This window comes from Hesperophylax consimilis, chromosome 26 (assembly GCF_061612785.1).
Source record: "Hesperophylax consimilis isolate HC1 chromosome 26, BYU_Hcon_1.0, whole genome shotgun sequence".
Lineage (NCBI taxonomy): Eukaryota > Metazoa > Arthropoda > Insecta > Trichoptera > Limnephilidae > Hesperophylax > Hesperophylax consimilis.
Window position 1 is genome coordinate 12,923,660 of NC_142861.1, and position 15,725 is coordinate 12,939,384.

The window sequence follows — 15,725 nt, forward strand, 5'->3', positions numbered from 1 at the left end:
TAGTGAGTAAGATTAAGAAAGGGACGCTTAGATGGTTTGGGCATGTAGAGCGAATGAGCGAAGAAAGGATTGTAAGGAGAATATATGACGCAAATGCGAATGGTAGCAGAAATCGGGGACGCCCGAGGAAGACATGGCACGATCAAGTGAAACAGATACTTGAGCCGGACCACGACAAGAGTCATAATAATTGGAGAGTATGTATGAGCCGATGTATATATGTGAATGAGGCAAGAAGTGTGTGCCAAGAACGAGTTGTTTGGCGGTCCGTCCTCTCTGCCTACCCCTGCGGGGAAATGATGGTTAGTTAGTTATTTATAAAATAGAAGAATTAAAAAAGAAGAAAATACTATCAGTTGTATCTATATCTATCTGTAAGTAATGGCAAAACACCAATGCTGTAATTAATATCGAATTTCAGTAATAGACCTTAAATTTGTAAATAAATTAAGTATGTTCGTACATGCATAGAGTCATTAATATGCGTGTTAAAAGCAAATAATACTAAACAAGAGTATATGCATTAAACGTAGGAAGGTATAAAGACAAAAAAAAATTTAAAGACAATTATTTTAAAGCGGCATTTACCTATTTTATTGTTTTAATGTGAGAAAAATAATTAAAGATTTCAATTTTACAAAAGAAGCGTACGTGCGGAACAACTGTCAACTTAAATATTTATTAGTCAATTTTGTCGCTTTTCTTGGGAGAAATGGTTGGGGATATCCCAGCAGCAGGTGACAAAACGCTTTAATTCTCGCCCAACAGCAGGTGCGGAATGAAAATGGAAATGTATTACCTGCAAAGCTAATACGACAGCTGGTTAAGTACTATTTGAAAATAAAATCTCACTTGAAATGGTTGGTTGGCCTGGCGAAAAACAAATGATATATTTTTTAACGAAACTCAATTGATAAATTATTTCTCGTATTTGAATTGGGGAGTGGCATCACTGTTGTTTATATAAGGTATAAAATTTATATATTAGTCAACAACACATTATGTTATTTAAAGTTATCATCAAGGTTTATAACTATTTGTTAATTATATATATTTGGGAATGGGCCAATTATAATAACAAAGTTTACAAACCAATTGGCACGAGGCTTAAATACTTCATTGGGTTCAAACATGAACCTAAAAGCCCCAGACAGAGCAATTCGAGAACAATTTGAAGCCACGGGGTGAGGGGGAAGATGTATGAAAAGTGTCAAAACCTACTTTAATGACATATACATTCCTTGTCTCGTCAAATATCCAAACAATATAATAAGCCGTTATAACTGCATTTACTAAACAAAAATAAAATTAGAATTGATGATTATAAACCACTTTGCATACAAATCATTTCAAAAGTGTGTCATAGAAGATGGCTGCCAGGCAATTTTCCCTCACCCTAAATTTTGTTTCAAACGCACCTATTAGAATAAAATTCACTAACGAATTTTACATTAAATAAAAGCATTTCGAAGGCGACACTTTTAATAAAAAATGGTGTAAACATCGCAACAGAATAAACTGAATCTTTCTTGAGAAATTGCGAAAAAGGTTGTCTGAATAAATGTTGAAGACAGGATTATTGTTTACGAGAAAGGTTTGATATTAAACTTTTTTTTTATTTATTCTATTCGAATACAAGCAAATTACGCAGTTTATTTTACGATATTATATAAAAAGATGAAGTAGCTTTACCATGAATGACCATATTAAATAATATTACACCAAGAAATGAACGTATTTAAAATTCTGAAAATTGTACGAATATAACATTTACCTTTTAATCTACATACATACTACACGAACACTATACAAGACAACGTTACAAAATTATACACTAATACAGTAAAGACTGAAAGTGGTAAGAGAAGCTTAGGCCATGGGGATATACATATTTACTAAATCCTTCCCGATAGCCTGAAAACGTAGAATCGAATAAGTAAATTTAAGACAAAAAATAATGCAATCTTAAGATAAGTGAACAGAATTATAATGTCCTTTAATGAAAGTGATTGTTATTGTTATATGTGTATTAATATTATACAGCTTGTATTTATGTAGTTAGTTAGAGAGTGGAATATTTATATTTCTTTAAAACATAATAAAAAATAACTCTTCATATTGAAAAGAGGGTAAAAGAAATTTTGCTTTTAGAACTAGGTTCACAATAAATGAAGAAATGCTTGTAGCAAAATATAACAATAAATACGGACAGCGAACCCTGGAATACAACATGCCCAAAATATTCAACATGTTTCCAATCAATATAAAAAAATGTGAATTACCTCAGAGATTCAGATATATGCTGAAAACATGGCTACTAAGCAGAGATACTAGTATTAGTAATACTATTGACTATGGCAGTGGTTAGCGATAAATATTATGTATAAGTTGTATTGTAATTAGTAATGATATTATGTACATATGTTTTATTGTAATTGAACATGAACATTCTGTTGACAAACTGCTTAATTGCGGTTTAATGGGATTGTACTTTGAAGAAATACTTGATTCGTCTGACTCCCAATCGAGCGTCTCTCTTACCGTGCTATCGATTACTTCGATTTTATTTCAAAGCACGATAAAACCGCAACCTGCAATTCCGTGATTCTAAAGAATATAAGTATCTTTCCTGATTTTTCCAGGGGGAAACTAATAATTTATTTATCGTGCCACTTTTAAGATTTTTCTGCTAAATAATATATTTACTGCGTAAATTGTCACAGCGAATAGCTATTTGAAAAATATTCGATTGAGTGCTCCTGTGTAATATGTATCTAGTTCAATAAGAGCTTTAGCGGGTATGAATAACTTAGTACCTTCCCAAGGATGCGTAGCTTGCGTCTCTCAGAAGCGTACCTATTGGTGAGAAATTTCAAAAACAATTTAAAAAAATGTAGATTCGGAAGCAACTTCGACGAACGCGCATTGAGGGAAATTTCATAGATTGTATAAAAATGTAGACGCGGAATCATACTCGACGAACGCGCTTTGAGGGGGATTCCATAGATTGTGTAAAAATTAGAACGCAGAAACATACTCGTGAACGTTCATGGCAGGCATCAAAATAAAAATTCAACACACCTTTAAAAAGTGATATAGTCATTAAAAGTGATGAAACAAAAACTAGGTTTAATAGTTACCTATGTAACCTTTTCAACCTAGTTTTTGTTTCATAACTTTTCAGAGCTTTATATCAATTTTTGTAGGTGTGTTGGATTGTCATTTTGATGACAGACCCAGTCATCGTAATTTCAATATGAGCGGTAGTCATGGCTGTGATAAATATAAAAATTATGTGTATTTGTTTTCACTGCCTGTGTATCTCTACAATTTGAGAGGCGGGTATGGGTACCGCCACCCTGGGAACCAACCATTCATTGGATAACCAACACCTCTGCTATAGGTCACCCCAAATAGTTCGCAAAGTTTGGTGCATAAGCAGGGATGGCCGGGTTCATGGCGTGAGGTTTGTCTTGGTATTAGCGGCAGATGCGCCTACCCACCAACTGCAACAGAGCTTCCTCTTCTTCCTTCTCTTAAAAATACCATCCACACAGCATCCCGGAAGATGAAAGCAAAATAACAATTATTTTCCACGGGGCCTCCTGTTTGTAATAATATTTAAAAAAATCTCTGCAAAAAAAGTCAACGTTCCGTATCTGATTCTTTCACCATTGGAAAAATATATTTATTATTTCTGACAAGGCATTTTTTACAGTATTGTATGCCCTTGTGGAAAATTAATCAAAGGGTATAATAATAAACGAGTGGGTTTAATAAATTTGTCTGCCGTATTTTCACACAAACAAACTTTATAATATTTGTATCTCATAGGCACCATAAATAATTTGATATAAATGTGAACGTACGGGAAGTTTTTGTTTAATAATACACACGAATACTACGAGCTTTTGATTAATGATATATTAGGTTCGTATTATATAGAATAAAGATGAAATAACTGCTATAGAAACATCGCTACGATCGATGTACATAAAATAATCTACGGAAATGAATCATTTAGTGAAGAAACCTTGTTAAATAGAGCACTTTGTGTAGATACAAATTACCATTTAATAATTAATTTACCAAATCGGTTTCAGAACCACCGAGCCTTCGATTTTATTAAATCAGTTTACACATCTCCTGCCAAAGTTGAATGTTCATAAAAAAGTGATGTAGGTTAGGTAAAGTTTAATTAAACTTTATAGATTATCATAAATATCAGAGGAAATAGGAAACAACAAAAACTGCTATCAACAAAGCTGTTTATTTTCAATTTAAAAAAGAGATTTACGATCATTTTAATTGAAGTGAAATCTCGTATTTGGTTAACTTCTGCGTGAAGAGGCGATATTGAGATGAAAGCACTCTTGTTCCTCCTTGAGATGAGAAAGCCGTTAACAGTTTCATTTATTTATTAAATTCAATACCGGAAAATTTTCCAAAGTGCCGATTTTCCAGTTCAGGGATATTTCTCCCCTTTGTTTCTTTAAATATTAAATCGCTTTACTTTGGACTTTAGACGGAAGGTTTGTCTGCCATTAATGATTTGTGAAAACGCGACGCCTTTTCCAGAAAATGGTTATTAGATTTAAAGGCTTTGAAGTAAATGGAACATTGATTATTTAATGCCCGTCGGAAATGGAAATTTTCCATCCCAATTTACGCAAAAATAAAAAAACGGTAGCATATTTTTTAAGCCTCGAATGCTAAAAAAATACATCCAGAAAAACTGTTTTTTGGTTATCGTTTAACAATTTTTATTTTGTCTTAAAGATGGGTCAATAATATAAAACAAACAAGCTCAAATTGAAAACACAAATAATTATCTTTGCTTGTCAGTGCTTATTATAAATTTTAAGCGCGGGACTTTGGATCGAAACTAACTGTGGAAGCTTGTAGGACCAGAGCAATGGCTTATCAGAAGACACATGCAGCTGTTAGAAGTGGAAGGAACCAATAGCTTTAGGAAATGCGAAAAGGAAGTAACACCCATTTATCTATAGTGCTAGTGTACTGTTCCCCATGTCGTGGAATCAAGAGACATCGCCAAACACTTAAGGCGTCATAAGATTCTAATAACGGGGGTTTGCACGACGCTCACAATTAAATTATTTGTGATGAACGTATTACTAAAATCTCAAATATATCTAAAAGGTTCCCTAAGGATGTAAGTTATTTATATTCATGATTAACAAAACCAGGTTTGACCATAGGTACTACATCTATTTTCAAAATAAATTAACCTTTTATTTTTCCGAATAACTTTATTGAGTAAAACCTCAAATTGTAATATTTAATTATAGAAGACAATATTAGCGATTTCTAAATGAAAATCTGAAACAGAAAAATCAGAAAAGGATACGGTCACATCTAGGACTCGAACCCAGGACCCTTGTCTTTCCGGGACACCTTGTGTTAGAAATCGCTAATATTGTCTTCAATAATTAAATTAACCTATTCAAAACTCTTTTTTTGGTCTGACTTAAGGATTAAACCTTTCTACCCAGGACCAAATCCCGATTGGATAAGACCGAAATTTATTGCGTACACTAACAGCTGTAATGTCATCGACTAGCCTATCTGCCGAGTGTCAGCTCGATAGGATGTCGGGAAGTGGGTTAATTTCCACTTCCAAGATTTGCATTCATTCACGAAAACAAAAGTAAAATTCAAATAGATGTATTTTAAAATAAAGAAATCCAAAATATCGTAGACAATAAAAGAAAGTAGGTATAAGATCACTTAATAAAACTACAAAACATACTACAAAAAAGACATACGTTTCCCAAAAAACTTTACGGATGAGTTTACTTATTTTACTTTATGATTACTTTCAAAAAGTCAAAAAAGCGAACAATGCAACAAAAACATAATTAAATTAAATTTGAAGCAATCATAAAATCATGTGCAGAATTATTAAGTTACCATCGGAAATATTTATCATTACTGAAAGGGTTAACTGTTTTGCTAAATATTTTGTTAGGATTTGAACAAAACCAAGGAAATATCAGAAGTGCAGCTTTAATAAAATCCTGGGAATACGGAATTTTTGAACGACTCTCAAACGCGAAAAAAATAATATACAAGGAGCAAAGAATTGCTAAGTAGTAAGTGGGTCGAGGGGTCATACAATCTCGTTTACCGCGTGCAAAGTTGTTAGCCTTCAGCGATAGGCGAGTCGTTCGATTCAGGATCAAAAGTTTTTTCGCGAGAGACCGAGGCGGTGAGAATTCACCTTTCGTGTTTTCTGCGCTCCGGATGCTTTTAAGGATATCAAAGGACTTTTAGAATGACGTTGGTAGCCGCCGCGCCTTCTATTATGACACAAAAGCTTCTTTGATATAATTACCTCATTAAAAACTTTATTGATCTCTCGGGTGTCTTTTATTTATCATGAATAGCGACATGAAGACATTTTTTACGCGGTGTACAATTAGCATAAAAGCCGAAATAATATTTTCACAATTTGTGTGAAACATGATAACGTTTAAAGTTTGTAAAATGTAGGATGAATGCAATGAAGCGATGCCGAGAAAGAAAGAAGACCTGAAATAGTGTCCTCACAAAAAAGGCACATGGTTACTTAGTAATTTGAATTTCTAAACGGCAAACTAAACGTATCGTACATAACAGGGGGAATCTCTTCAGTATTTACTTAGAGAAAGAACAAAATCTTATAACGTGTGAATAGAAAATATTATTATGCAAACAGTCGCTAAATTAGATTTTATGTTAAAGTAGCGCCGACAAAAAGGCAACGTTTTAATCCTCACATATTTCTGATCGCCGGGGAGGCGTAGAAACGAGTTTCTTTCGAGTCTCGTTTTGTTAAATCGGTACCGACCTAACAACGGGCATTTTTTGAAGGTTGTATGTGGCGCCTCTTTGACACTCGGTGTGGGCGAGTATCGCCTCCTCGGTGGAATTATGCAATAGTTCTCAGAATCATCACTCATGCTCAAGCATGACTTATCTTGATTAGGATGATTCTGAATTCAGCCGTACCAAATCTTGGGCGGTTGCGAGAAATGAATGCCATAAAGACCAGAGCAATTATTGCAGATACTCGTATAATACTGAGGCATAAAAACATTTATCATATGGGAAATGCGATCCTGCTTAACCTGTTAACCGGGGAGTTCAGTTTTGAATAACGCAACATATAACGGGCGCGAACTCCTCCACTAGGACATATAAATACGTCACGCCCGGTGGACGTTAATTTTTTATTTTTTTATTTATGCATCAAAAAAAGTGAAAACATCGAATTAAAAAAAATATATATTTACAAACAGTTATAAAGTTTACAAAAAATGTAAAAAAGGTTATAATTACAGAACAATAAATAAAAGCACACAGATAAAAGAGAAACATTGAGTTAAACAAAATTAAAATAAGTAAAAATTAAAAACTCAATTTCCGTGTGATATGCTCGGAAACTCCCGCTCGTTCCAGGGCGCAACATATATTTCAAGGACGTATTTATACGTCCTACCCGTACCCGATACTGTTTACGTTTGACGTATTTATACGTCCCGCCCGGTTAACAGGTTAATAATAGCTTGCAGTCTTTTTCGTGTGCTAAATCAATTAAGATACTTTTGAAAAAAAAAAAATTTTAAGAAAAAAAAAATGAAGAAACATATGTCATCTTTGGGGATGCTGTGTAGGGATGCTGTGTGGATAGTGAAATGAAAACCTGAAGCAAAGATTATGTAGACTTTTTTTAGTAGAAAGCAAATCAGTACTTCGTGTTGTTACGCTATTACTAACAGGCACATATGTTTTTTTTTTTATATAATGGCTCACTTTTAATGAGATTAAAGCGATCTTCCCACGGGTCGGTAAAGAATCGACAAAAACCGAGTACAAACAGTGCAAACGGGCCGGGGACGGGAGGGAGCGATGTGATGTACGTATTATACATCCCGTAAACAGCTAGCGATACCAGGTTTCAGTGGACACTCGATATTTATCGCGACACCGCCGATATTACATAACGAACTTCTAATTATCATTTTTACCAACAACATTGATTTGTATTTAAAGTGATATTCTTAAGAATTTATTCTTTAGGCACATTAAAAATGATCACAAAAATCCACAACCTCGTCGTCACTTGGTGACTGACTGACTTGATTCACAGTTGTTTGTAGTTTTTTTTTACTTTATTCGGCCGTCTTCCGTGTCTCTCATCAAATTAATATATTAAATTACCTGTTATACCTTATAAATACCCTTATAATAGTACCCGTGAGTCAATTTGACGATAATAAAATAATGACATTCAGTTTAGACTAACCTGGTACCGCTAGCTGTAAACGGGATGTACAATATGTACATAGCATCGCTCCCTCCCTTAACAATATATGGACATTCGATGAACATATTCTAAACACGATCCGTTCAAGGTATTTTAGTCTAAGCATAGCGAAGTTCTGTTTTAATACGACCGAACAGCTGTGAGCTCGAGATAGTGACGTTTCTTTAAACAAATTGTATAATCCCTTATTTGAAATTAACAAAAAGAAACGTTACACAAAATATTTAAATAGGAAGGTATTAAAGTACCTACTTTCAAATCTTAAGATTTCTTAAGAGAAAATTAGAAACGTACTATTTTGTCTAGGTACTGTTCACAGAATTGCTAGTATATTTTTGTTTTAATTTTACATAAATAAGGGTAGTTCAATTTTAACAAGAGGTATAATTTTGAACATTTTCATGAAATTTAAGAAATAATAAAACAAAATTACAATAGACAAAAATTGAATAAAAGTAAAAGACTTTTTTTAAATACATTAATCAAATAGGAAAGAGACGAACAACTAGAGATAATGCATCTGCATTTCCGAGTCTTATTATATCTTCAGTGATATCCGTAAGATTGAGGGTTAAGGCTCTCGACTAGCAAGCTGGAGGTCGGGGGTTCAAAATCGTGACGTGTGAAGTAAATTTTATATGATTAATTTGTGTTATTTTACAAATTACTTTAGTATATTTGTGTCACGTTTCAGAGTGGAAGATAATCTCAGTATCGTCCTAGCACTTCCACTTGGTTTTAAAAACCATTCAGAATTGAAACTTTTTTCCGTGTTCGATGACCAGATCTGAATAGTCGGGTACTTCCACACCTTCTTCTTCTCCACGTGCTTACCCTCCCCATTACCTTCAGACTCACAACATACCCCAATTGCGGATACCACAGTCTCACTGGCTCCATACGGTTAAAAACCATCTTTCTTCAATTATTTCTATTTTTCAAATAAGTTAAAAGGGTTTATAGTTAAAACTGCGAAGAAAATAATACAGCAAAAATAATCGGCCTGGAAATGTGGCTATTAGCAGAACTTTAAAGATGGAAGAAGCACTTCGAGACTGGAAGCAAGTGAGCAAGCCTTTCAATAAATAATGGAAAAGTTTCCGAGGAAATAAGAAGTTAAAACAAAGCAAGAAGACAACTGCATTCGCACAGACTTGTTCCCCGTCTTCCCCGGGTTATGGAATTCTGAGAAACATTCACTAAAAGTCACAGACAAAAGATTTACACATTCAAATCTCTCCAACTAATAGTCGAGACGAAATTCCGTATAAAATATTCAATGGAGGCTGTGTACAGAGAGGAATGTTTGCAGAATATTTGTAAAATATCAAATTCATAATTTTTACGAGTATTGGAAGTTGTATAACAAATCTATTAACTGGCTATTCAGATCTGGTCACAAAACACGGCTAAAGCCAAATATGATTTAAGATTTTTACGGCCAAAAGTATTTTTGTTATTTGTTTTTGGGGTGTTATGCCGTGTTGCGCTAACTCCTTCTTTAGCCAACGTTTCGGACAGCATTGCAGTGTCCATCATCAGGGCAGATGTGTTATTTGAGGTTGTGTTTAAAATGTGAGCTTATGTATGAGGTTGTGATACCGTGTTGCCAGCTCCAACCCTCTGAGCTAACATTAACGTATCATTTTTTTATTTAAAGTGGTTTTCTTCGTTTAGCTCTGGTGTAGCCGTCAATTACCGGATACCAAGAACTATTGAGCTTAGCTCCATCGTCTCTATTAATGTTAACGGGATTTTTATGAATTTCAATGGCCTCCGTAATCAGCCGTGCTCTATAAGTTTTGGGTCTCCCCAGGATTTCAGGAACGAATTCAAACGGCTAAAGCCATTTATTTTTATTTTAAAAGCAAAGTTTAATTCTGAATGTTGGTCTTACATCAGGGCGATACTGAGAGTGTCTTCCACACTGGAACGTGCCGCAAGTATACTATATATTATCTTAAATGAATAATTTGTAAAATATCACAAAGGGATTTGAACCCGCAACCTTCGGCTTGCTAGTCGAGAGCCTTACCCCTCGTCCACGGAGGCCGTCGAATTTATAAAAACTTTGTACGTTAACTCCACACGCTGTGAGGAGGGTTTTTGTGGGGACAGGAAGGAGCGAACATGGATCTTGTGTTGTAGGAGGAAGAAAACACAGAGGCCGAACTGTTGAACTCAAGATCGAGTCGTATGTAAAGAGCACTGTATTAAAAACGACCCGTTCACACGTGACAAATTTCAACCTTTAAAATGTGAAACCATTAAATAAATATAAATCGAAGCTTCGTTGCTCGTGTTGGAATTGTAGTTGAATTGAAAACAGTTGCAATGACCAAGAAATTTCAAACCGAAAAATATAACAAAAAATGACGCTGTAAATTATTTACGTAGGCATTGTCTAATAAATTATTATAATAAAAAAAAATAGTATTTTTCAGTTATTTGGAACACAGCAGTGTACATATGAAAACCATAATTTAGTCGACTCCAGCCATAAAATAAACATATTATCATTCAAAATTCTACCATAAACATCCTTCTTCTCACACGTCTTGCATAAAAATGAGAATACAGAAAATAAAAAATGTCGAATTTTTCCACTCAAATACCCAAAGAAAATGAAGAATGCAAGTTTTTCTAAATCATATTTTTAATATGAAACCGCACAACAGTCCCAACAGCTCCAAGCCGTCTGGAACCAGTGAGATTATGGCATCCCCAATTGGGGAACGTTGTGAGGCTGAAAGTAGTGGGGAAAGGAATGAGATAGGGAAGAGTAACGTGGAGAAGTACGTACTATTGTAATGTGAATAATAAAAATGATACATCAGACGTTCCTGTACCTCAGAAGTCAAAGGTCGGTTGTCCTTTTTAGTTTTTTCAGTATCTACACAGAGGTATAAAGACGGTTGTCCTACGACAACGTGAAACTAGGTTAGGTCAACATAAAAGGTCTGGTATCCCTACAATGTCCAAAAGAAAAATTTTACTATTTCCTCTCCCCTGAACAATTTTAAAAATGTGACAACCGACCTTTGACTTCTATATATACATGTTCTTTTTAATAGTACATAAAAGTCTAAGGCTATACAATCATTAATTATTCCATTTTTATATTTGAATCCAATCTATCTGGCATGAAAAAAATTACAAGTCGTTGCTACTAATGAGTAGCATTTATTACCAAAACCAATATTAATTGCTTATCGGAATTGAGCAGAATGAATGAATTAATTAACAAATTGATTGAGTATTCAAATCCACTAGTCAAACAACCAAATCCCATTTCCCAAATGATAAATTGTACGGAAAATTTAAATTCAGCGGTAATCAATTAAACACGGCTAAAGAGAAATAATCTCTCTTTTAAGCCAGCGATATCCCACCCAAAAACCACTGTTTTGCTAGGGAAAGTTTTGAAAATAACTTCTGTGACCAGGACAAACGCAAAATAACGTTAAAAGTAATTTCAATTTTGTAACAAGAGAAAACTTTATGAAAACGTGATGCCCTCAGAATTGGGACAAACAAAATAACAAATCAAAGGAAAGTGACCTATTTCTAAGCACGTCGCTCTTTTTTTAAAATATGTCCCAAAATAAAGACAATTCTTATTTATATTTATTCAAGTTTAATTTGCAGAACTCCAAAATAAATTTAGATTTTTTTTGTAATAAATACCAACCTAATATTATCATTATTTAATAAAACAATTATTTATAAACAAGATCTGATGTGTAATTATTATAATAGACTTTATATTTCATCTATCTGTAAATTTGTTTGTGTGTTCTTTGTCCAGTCAATCCTGTTAAGATGATGGCTGAGTTTGATAATTTCTTTTCATTCCGCCGGAGCAAATCAGTGTTACGACTTTTGCAATCTGTCAAGTCGGAGTACCTAATCGACATTTCGGGAAGTCAACAGTTCACTGAACTGCAACATATAATACCTTCGGAAGGCTAAACACCATTAAACATAAATCCATTAAAAGCAATATGCATAGGAACCTAGAACAAAAAGAACTAGGAAACACAAAATTTAAAGATTATGTCAACATTAAACAGAGAAGTAATTTTCCAAAAATTGTGGGTGGAAATGAAAAGGTCTAAGGTGTTTTATGTTTTAAGCGAAAAACAAAGTACAGGGTTTTCCAATAAGAGGTGTTATTTTGAATATCCCGTTATTTCGGTAGATGTTACTTTTCAAGCTGTCATTTTTTGACATTTGACAAGTAGAAACTACGCCATTAATAAAAATGGAACGATACACGCTTCAACAACGCATTGAAATTACTAAAATTCCCCTGAGTAAATCAAATGCGAATCATCTTGAGTGATGAAGCCCATTTCCACCTCGGTGGCTTCGTCAACAAGCAAAATTGTCGCATCTGGAGCTCGGAAAACCCAAGAGTTATTGTTGAAAAGCCTCTCTATCCTCAACGTGTGACTGTTTGGTGTGGTTAATGGTCCGGCGGAGCTATTGGCCCTTACTTTTTCGAAAATGAGGCTGGAGCATCAGTTACGGTGAATGGATTGCGCTATCGAGAGATGATTAATGATTTTTATGGCCGGAATTGGATGGTATTGATCTGGACAACGTTTACTTTCAACAAGACGGCGCTACGTGCACCACAAGCAACGAAACCATTGATCTTTTACGATTGAATATCAAAATAAAACCTCTTATTGGAAAACCATGTATATGGATAAGCTAAAGAAATAAATAGCACATCTAGAAATAAAAATTAAATAAATATTTTTCATGATGACTATTTAAACGATGACAAAAATATGCGCTGGGTCAATTAATACACAAGTGGAAAGGGGTATTTTATCTATTTAATTTCCTCTGCTAGAATGTGCACTACTGCAATCGTTTTCAAAAGTCGAAGAGGAAATAGAAAAGTTCTCCATTGCTATGCTTTTCAATACGTCACGAAAGGAAGTCAATGTGCAATGAATGGGACAAAACATGTCAAAGAGCAGATAAAAGATGACCCCGTGTACAAATGGGCCACGTTACGCAGGGACATACTTACTTGTGTAACTTTTGTCGATGACACGGCCGAGTGCCTGCGGATATAATGCCACGCTTCATCCACAAAGGAAACGGCGTGACAGGGGTTCAGAATACAAGTGGAGGTATTGTGGAAGCAATCCCCTTGCGTTACTAGTCTACCAAACTCATCATCACACTTAGCCATGAGCGGGAGACTTGGAATTTGAATAGGTGGCATTATATTTATGGTTTCTACGGGGGAGGTATTAGGGTATTTGCGTTTAGGTGACACTGTTGGACATTCCAATGATTCATTCAATGGACATTCCAATAATTTGCAAAGTGTGCGCTTAATAAAGGATACCCTCATTTACTATTGATTTCTTCCATAATTTAACCATGATCTTTGATTCGTCCGAGATGTCTAGAAATATTTTTGATTACTTAATAAAATACTGCGAGAAGGACGGATCGCATATTTCATAAACTTACAAAAAAGGATAACTGTATACACTCTTTGAGCTGCCGAAAAGTTTTTATCCAATTTGTTTATGGTAAATTTAGCTACTAAAATCCTGAATAGAACATTTTGAAATTTGGGCCTGGACTTCAAAAAAGTAATAAAATTGAGTATTCACTAAACTTTTTTCAGATGGCAGGCTGATATGACGAAACAATTTCAACCTTATCGCGACCAGCGTATGCACATAACATTATCGTCAAATAAAAACTGATTCTTGAATGAGTAAGCTGTAATTAAACGAGGGAGGCATATAAATCAAAAATTTAAAAAAAAACATTTGAAACATTCTTACCTTCTTTTCCAGACTAGGGCCATTCTCCATAGCGTGCATGATAGCTTCTGATATCCTCGTATCCAAGCTTTTGATCACTGAATCCACATTTACTCCGTTTCCTGTATCGTGGGTCTTTACGGCTATGACCAATCTCTCCACAGCCCCGACATATCCATTCCACGGAAGATCTAGCTCTGAGACGTGCTGGGTTAAACAACCTCTCAACACGTTCAAGCAGTATCCAGAACACGGCTTGATCTGGGTATCTAATCCCATACATTTTGGACAGTATGACATCTTCAACAGAGCAGTGTGACAAGCTGATTGAGAGGAATCAGCTTTCTCAGCTTCTTCAGTCAGCAAAGTGTCTGTCGTGTTCAATACTTCAGATCCTAATGACAGGGCTTGCAACAACACTCTTGTAGCTTCTAAAGTTTTAAAGATCTGCTGAGATATCTGTCTGGGAATATCTCCAAAAGGTTGGATTTCCTGGATGGTATGCCTCAAGCAAGTCTTGTAGTCTTCGCTAAAGTCGTTCTGCTGGAGATTGACGGCGTGATGGTAGACCAGCGGAAACAGATTAGTGAAAAAATCAGAGACGGAGGCTTCGATTTTTAGGTCCGAGGCGCTGGCGTAGTCACTCGTGTTCTGTACGTAGCTCCTGATGTCGGAATAGAGCCTGGCTATCGGCTCCTTTGAGAGCACCGACATTCGCTGGTAGACCTGCGCAAACAGGTAAAGCGTCTTGTTCTCAGACTGGCGCGCCAGTTCTATCACATGATCTGCAAAGAAAGAAACAGCTTGATTAGATGAAGAGCAATTATTGTAATGCTATGCTTTTAGAATTCTAAGATTTTATTTAATATTTTTCTTTGTTAAACCAGAAACAAAAGATGATTGGTTACATAACAGGAAACAGAGATGTAACATTAGAAAATGATCCAGGTCGGTATTAATTTATGGGTACTAACGCTACAGCCGATGGCGCAGCTGAATCACGAGACACTCATTTTTTATAATTTTAATTTGCAACAATCTCTCCGGCCAATCTATCGGCGTTCGGCATGTAATAAAAAAAGCGCATCGGTGACAGCAATATCTGCTTTATCGATGCGAATCTCATTTACCGGGGGAATTCTTCGGCGCTGACTTCAAAAGGCCGCCATTGCGGACATTCACAGTTTTTCCCGCGATATTAATTCTAATTTATACATCTGGTCCGGTTTAATTAAAAACGCCAAAAACGGACTGGCAGGGCCGTCGAACCCGCCGCTCGAAAAATGCAATGCCGATCGGAAATGTCCATCTTTTTTTATAGTTGGCAAACCCGAAACGCGCAGTACTTGAAGCTTACGACCGGCCACCTACAAACAAGACGTGGAGGCGATTTGGGAGATAATAAAATAAAAGTGCGCATTTTTGTAAATCACCGGAATAAAACCTACAGGGATAAAGAAACAAGTGGCTGACTATTGGCTGAAACGAACTCACTATTATTAGGGACTGGTTTTGGGAATTCTCCTCGAATAATTCAATAAACATTTTATAGAATTCAGTGGGAAAGAAATATCGGGAATAGAGTTGACCCCCCG

General features: G+C 35.2%; 1 protein-coding gene across 1 annotated transcript in view; it reads right to left on the reverse strand.

Annotated features, from left to right (window-relative positions):
* dally (division abnormally delayed protein) overlaps positions 1–15,725 on the reverse strand; it is a 484,927-nt gene that overhangs the window by 61,337 nt on the left and 407,865 nt on the right. Inside the window, exon 3 of the mRNA XM_089647675.1 lies at positions 14,152–14,915. Coding sequence (XP_089503801.1) covers positions 14,152–14,915 — 764 coding nt within the window. The remainder of the gene's footprint in view (positions 1–14,151; positions 14,916–15,725) is intronic.